The sequence below is a fragment of the Micropterus dolomieu genome, linkage group LG01 (genome assembly GCF_021292245.1).
Source record: "Micropterus dolomieu isolate WLL.071019.BEF.003 ecotype Adirondacks linkage group LG01, ASM2129224v1, whole genome shotgun sequence".
Lineage (NCBI taxonomy): Eukaryota > Metazoa > Chordata > Actinopteri > Centrarchiformes > Centrarchidae > Micropterus > Micropterus dolomieu.
In genome coordinates, this window is record NC_060150.1 from 11,679,211 (window position 1) to 11,686,159 (window position 6,949).

At 40.9% G+C, this 6,949-nt stretch overlaps 1 protein-coding gene across 1 annotated transcript in view; it reads left to right on the plus strand.

Annotated features, from left to right (window-relative positions):
* Nucleotides 1–6,949, plus strand: part of tubgcp3 (tubulin, gamma complex associated protein 3) — a 19,843-nt gene that overhangs the window by 3,060 nt on the left and 9,834 nt on the right. The window contains exons 3-11 of the mRNA XM_046057394.1: nt 946–1,013; nt 1,243–1,320; nt 1,453–1,661; nt 3,127–3,293; nt 3,518–3,630; nt 5,234–5,359; nt 5,446–5,514; nt 5,727–5,859; nt 5,983–6,149. Coding sequence (XP_045913350.1) covers nt 946–1,013; nt 1,243–1,320; nt 1,453–1,661; nt 3,127–3,293; nt 3,518–3,630; nt 5,234–5,359; nt 5,446–5,514; nt 5,727–5,859; nt 5,983–6,149 — 1,130 coding nt within the window. The remainder of the gene's footprint in view (nt 1–945; nt 1,014–1,242; nt 1,321–1,452; nt 1,662–3,126; nt 3,294–3,517; nt 3,631–5,233; nt 5,360–5,445; nt 5,515–5,726; nt 5,860–5,982; nt 6,150–6,949) is intronic.

A 6,949-nucleotide genomic window follows, 5' to 3' on the forward strand; every position in this document is an offset into this window, starting at 1 on the left:
TTATCAACTTAGAAATATAGCAAAAATTCGATCTATGTTAACTTTTAAGGACACCGAGACCATTTTACACGCCTTCATCTCATCACGCCTGGATTATTGCAACAGCCTTTTCACCTGTTTAACCCAAAAATCTATTGATCGACTCCAGACTGTCCAGAACTCAGCTGCCAGGCTTTTAACCAGAACAAAGAAATATGACCACATTACTCCTATTTTAGCTTCATTACACTGGCTCCCAGTATGTTTTAGAATTGACTTTAAAATTCTATTGATCACTTTTAAAGCTCTTCATGGCCTCTCACCTTGTTATATTTCTGACCTTTTAGTCCCATACGCACCAGCACGTACCTTGAGATCCTCGGGCAGAGGTCTGTTGTCTGTTCCAGAGTCTCGACTGAAAACTAAAGGGGACAGAGCGTTTGCTGTCAGGGCCCCGAGGCTCTGGAACAGCCTGCCTGAGGAAATCAAGGCGGCTGAGTCAGTGAACTCTTTTAAGTCCCTTCTTAAAACATACTTTTATAGGAGAGCTTTTCCCGATCTTATTTGACTTTATTTTATCCCTTTTATTTTATTGTATTTTATATTTATCTTAAACATGTATTTTAGTCTTTTCAATGGTTTCTTGCTTTTATCTTGTATTGTTTTTGTATTATTGTCTTTTGGGTGTTATTGTCTTTACACTTGTTAAAGCACTTTGTAACTTGTTTTTGAAAAGTGCTCTACAAATAAAGATTATTATTATTATTATTCTTAATGTAGTTGTAAACCACACGTGATGCAAAAAACAAAACTTTATCGTATTTTAAAAACCTGTGCAAATCCTGCAGGGAATGACAGGATCTGTTGAAGTGAGATATTACTGTGGGAAACTTTCAGAAGCTTCCCTACTGTCGTTTGGACATCCAAACATCCCGACTGACTGATTTTGTTTCCATGCTGTCGCAGTGCTGAAGCAGAGGAGAGAAGCAGACGCTGCTCTGTTCTCTGAGCTGCACAGAAAACTTCAGACACAGGTTGGTGTTTGTGTTTCTTTCACGACTGCATTCCTGCCTGAACTAAAACGGGACAATTAAATATGGTTTTCATGTGGACGGGCAGTGTAGTTTTTGTCACATTATTTACATAGTAATAATTATATATAACATTCAATATTAATTAAGGATATTTTCTGCCATGTCCCTAACTGAAGATGACAATGTTTTGCTGACTTTATGTTTCCGTGGTGTGTTTCCTGTTTGACAGTGTGTTCTGAAGCATCGCTGGTCTGTTCTCTACTTGCTGCTCAGCCTCTCTGAAGATCCCCGCAAACCGTCCAGTAGGGTGAGGGAGACACACACACACACACATGCACAAAGTCTGAAAGTCTTGTCTTTCCTCTCTCATGTCCTGTATGAGTTTTATAGTACTAATAGTATAATAATAACCCTCTCACCATGTCCCTGTCCTTCCCAGGTTGGAAACTATGGGGCACTCTTTGCCCAGGCCCTCCCCAGGGACGCCCACTCCACCCCGTTCTACTGCACCCGGCCCCAGAGCCTGGCCCTGGGCTATGGGGAGAGGACTGCGGGTCTGTCAGCCAGCGTGGGGACCAGTGGCATCTCAAGCCTGGGAGTCTACACACTGAACGGGCCCACGGCAACTCCGCAGTCGCTGCTGGCCGGGTGAGCATTTTCATACCAGATTCCTGCACAAACAAACCCGTTGAAAACACACTTTTGTATCTTTTAAAAGAAAAAAAATTTTAACTTCTCAGCAGCAATGTTGTCGATCAGTACAGTAGATGTACAGCGGATACTTTGGCTCACACTGTGCAGGCAATTTAAATGGATCTTAATGGGTAGACTTTAGTCAACTCTAAATGCACTTAAACACCACTTTGATCCACAAGCCAACATTATGCCACATACTGTATGAAGGTGGTCAAAATAACATGACATAACACCCTACAATATAGTTACTAATGCAATTGACACCTATCTGACACAGTCTGATTCATTTAATAATAAAATTTAAATGGCTCACATCTTCATTACTTCAGTCACACTTGTCAGCTGTGTTTTGGCAGTTTCACCTGAAAGGCTCTGGGGAGGAGAGTGTTATTTATCCGATCAGGCTCTTCCTGTAAAAACACTCCAGATAAAGGAAGCATCAATTAGCACCAGAAGATGAGCTTGCCTCTCAGCTCGACCTCTTATAAATCTGTTTTATGAGGCATCAGAAGGCCATTTAATTCCACATATCCTTATTAATAATGCAGGAGTCTTTCAGTTACAAATTATCATTGAGCTGTCTGGGTTCACATTTTAGTTGTGAAAGGACAAATCCTAACTCACTCAAACATGGAAAAAAGGTCTCACAGCATTCCAATATAACTTATAATCTGGGAAACACACAGTAGTTGTGCTTTAATTATTCAAAATGTTGGTTTTTTTAACTGAGTTTATTTGCTGTTCGGAGTGCATTGTCTACCAGAAGAAGGTTTTGTGTGTTGAAGTCACTATTAAACTCACCTACACCGTCGGTAGCCTTGAATCTGGAGAAAGTGCTTTTATGTTGTGCGTTGGCACATTGGCACTTTCTTTGAATAATAATTATTAAGTAATTTCAGAAGTTTGACCTCAAGGATTTTGACCATGAAATAGGGCTGAGCAATAAAACAATAATGATAATTATTGCAATATAATTTTTCTCACTTTCAATATAACAAATGTTCAATAAATGTTTGATTTAATTAATTTGAATCACAAATGAATTAGCACTTATTTTTTATTAAGATATTTATTTAGTTGAGAAAAGGGGACTGAAAAAAAGATTTCACCTAATTTTACTCACGCATATTAGTTGAAAAAATAATCTTTAAACTAGAAAGAAATAATGATTTGACATTTATCATGATAATTATTGATATCGAATGATATTAATTATTTTCATCGTGATAAAATTTTTGGCCATAAAGCCCAGCCCTAGCATGAAACTGTAATTATTTATACTAAAATGTAGAATTGTTCATACAAAGCAAAGAAACTGCTTAATGTATTCATATCATATCCAGTTGTTAGTAAAAGAACATTTCAGTGCAACATTTTAAACCCTCAGAGCAACAGTAAATGTGTGTGTGTGTTTCAGTCAACCCCTTCAGTCTGCAGCAGGAGGCGGTCAGCCTCTGGGCTCCCGGCTAGCCTGGGCTCTTCCTGTAAGCTGCTCCCCTTCCTCTGCTCTGGGCCCGCTCCCCTCTCGACCCCCCCTTGGACCTCCAGCTCTCTCCACCAGAGTGGTCCATCCTCGCAGAGACGGTGAGAGACTTTATGCCTCTATGCAGACCAACATAATTTCCGGCCAAAAAAGGTCCTGATTCTTCAGAACCTTTTTCCTTTTTCCATGTTGATGACGTGATTTATTTTTCAGAGAAATGCAGATCATAGCCTAAACTTCCGCTAAACTTCTGCTTTCATTTAAAACTGAGAGCATTCCCTGTGTTCTTAACGTACAATAACTTCTCTGTCCTATGTCGGTGCAGGAGAGGTGAGCGAGGCAGCGCTGGTGCGGGACATCCTCTACGTCTTCCAGGGAATCGATGGCAAGTTCATCAAGATGAGCGTCCAGGATAACTGCTACAAAACAGACAGCAAGGTAACCTGAACCTGCGTCTAGACTGATCAGTTCAGCAGGTCGTGCACATTACCCAGAGTGACCTTACAGTGCTGTCCAGGTCATCATCATCCCAGAACCACTGCTACAGTGCAGGGAGGGACAAATGGGAGCTGTGTTATTATTTCCACTATGCTTCTACCTAGGGTAGCAAATAACCTTTATTTTATTAATCAGTCTTTTTTTTTTTTTTATCAATCCCTTTTAAAAAAACTGTCCACAATTTTTGAAAAATCACCTGAGCCAAAAGTGTCTTCTAATTGCTTGTTTTGGCCGTACCAAGAATATTACATTTACATTGATCTAAACAGGGAAAAGCAGCAAATCCTCATTTTAAAAGCTAATGTTTGCGTGATTATCAGAACTGTTGTTATTTAATTTTCTGTGATCACCTAGTTAATTAATTGACCACTCGTTTCAGCATCACTGTTTTCTTTTTTCCCCTCATAATTTATTTCCAGTATTCTGAACAAGAAACATAATTTGTAAAATGAAATGCAGCTTCACATTTAAAACACATGGAGAATCTGATCATTTAAATCTAAATCATTTATTAAAAAAAAAATTTCAGATGAGAACATGTCCAACATTAAAACGGGCTGTTCTAGTATCTCACTATCTTCTTTTGGAAAGAATTTGTTTCCAGCGCATACTGAGAGTAGCTGATATGATATCAAGATAATTGCTGTTGATTTGACTTTAAAAGAAACATTCAACAGATCAATAGGAAGCTCTTTGGTTCCCGAGCCACATCGACCTCTGTTTTCTTTTCTCTGTCCCCCCCCGTTCCTCCTCCTCTCATGTCTATCGATAGGAAGGCCTTAGATGTAACCTGTCCCATATTCTCTGTTGTGCTAAACATAGACTTGTAGTCAATCTGCTGTCACCGTCCTGATGGAGCAGGAGCCACTGAGACCGGAGATAAATGAGTCAAGGATGGAGATATTTTGGACTTGTCGTGGGCCACTTAACTTCTCTCTGTAAAACTCTCTGGATGAGAGGTTTTGTTAAGCAGAAAATAAATTCAATGCATCATTAAATCTGAAGTCTCCACCGGTCAAAGTGGGCTCATGATAAATTACAGTAATCTCTAAAATAATGCTAATTACTATTGTTATATCTGTGGTTATGGTTACCACATCATTTAATGACAAACAACAACAAGGTGAAACAACATGACAAACTGTTCACTAGATTGTTTTTGCTGGAGTTTGTTCATGCAAAAAGTTACACATTGCACCTGTTCCAAGGTCCAGAACTTAATATAATCTCAATCAGTGTCTATTAGTGTGTTTTACCTTCATTTGATGAAGATGAAGAGCTAGCTGTGTTGCTGTTGCCAAAGAATGCATTATGCAGCTGTATTCTTATGTAAAAAATTTACCTTAATAATAATAAATGTCAGATTCAACAGCAGAAAGCAACTATTAAAGGACTCAGGGATCAGGACTGTCCTGAGTTTTGTTCACACACACAAAAAAGGATGAAATTCTCTATTTCCTGTTTATCAAAAGAACAATATAAACAAAAGGGGGATATAGTGCCTTGTGTGTGTTTGTGTGTAATGCGTGCTGTGCCTCACCAGGTGGTGCTGTGCAAGTCCCTGAGAGACACCAGCAGCAGACTGGCCGAGCTCGGCTGGCTCCACAACAAAGTCAGGAAGTACACCGACGCCAGGAGCCTCGACCGGGCCTTCGGACTGGTCGGACAGGTGCGTCTGTGATTGACGTATGCATCCATTATCTTATGAGGATCCTCCGCTAACACATATTTTTCAATCCCTTCTCCTCCCCTCAGAGCTTCTGTGCCTCGCTCCACCAGGAGCTGAAGGAGTACTACAGGTTGCTGTCTGTCCTCCACTCCCAGGTACAGGGATCAAGCAGTGCTTGGCAGGTCAATGCATACAGAGAGATGATGTTTATAAGTGACAGAAAAGATCAAATGGATAGTGACATTGTTAATGAAACAAAACTCACTTTCCCACTCCTAAACAACACATCACTTCAAGTGTGGAGGAAGATTCAGTCAAATAAAATGATTTTCTCAAGACCTACTTGTGTGTGGTGTGTGTGTTGTAGTTGCAGGTGGAGGATGAGCAGGGTGTGAACGTGTGCACAGAGAGCAGTCTGACTCTCAGAAGGCTGCTGGTCTGGATGTACGACCCCAAAGTCCGTCTCAAAACACTGGCTGCTCTTGTTGACTTCTGCCAAGGTGGGTTGGGGGTGTGATTAGGTGTGTGGGTGTGTGTGTGCTGTATTTGGTTTTGTAGCGGTGTACTGTTGGGTGAATAGGACGTCCCTACATTGTTTGAGTCATTCTGTTTGTCTGTGTCAGGTCGTAAAGGAGGTGAGCTGGCCTCGGCGGTCCATTCTTATGGGAAAACAGGAGACCCACAGATGAGAGCGCTGGTTCAACACATCCTCAGCCTGGTGTCACACCCCATCCTCAACTTCCTGTATAGGTGGATCTATGATGGAGAGCTGGAAGATACCTACCACGAGGTGCACACACTCGTCTTTGTTGATCTTTTCCATCCACATTAGTTTTGTTGAGTTGATCTTGAAAATCCTCACACACAACGGTCACCTGTATAGCATTGGTGGAGTCAGATGAGGAAATCTGTGGTTATAATCGGCCCTGAATGTGTCCAAAAGCTTAACAAAAGAAATGCCTCCATTCCCAGAGGTCCAGCAGGAATTTACTGGTCATTCCTACAACATTGTTTAACCGCTCTGATGTTTGACCCCAATGAGAAAGAACATTACTGAGAGGAGGAGGGAGATGAAGAGAGGAGAGGCAGGACAGCCTCTTAAATGAGGACTGATGAGAGGAGTGTAATGGAGAGCTCCGTGATGGATGTTTCTCCTTTACTCCTCCCTGCCCTTCCTCTCTTTCTGTTTCTCTCTTACGCGCAGTATTTATGTGTCCAGCATTAACCATTAGTCATCCCCAGAGTCTGGTCTTAAGTGCTGTGTTTAAGAACACCGGGACACCGTTATTGCACCTTTTAGGAGGGAAATGAATAAAAACACCCATAATTATGGAGTAAGTGTGAAATTTTTTTAGATAGTGCCATGACACAGCAGTAACTCAAATGTGTGCTAGTCTGAAAAAGCAAGTGACACTCTTGTAGTGTATTTGTAGCTTCAAATGGCTGTTTGCATATGAGGAAAATATATTTTCTTCTCTTAAAACACATTTGACAGTGTGCACCTTTATTAATGAACCCCGTTTGTGAGTGAGAATCAAAAGTGTTCATGGTAGTTCAGAACGGCCACACTTGGAAAGCGGAGTGAAAAGC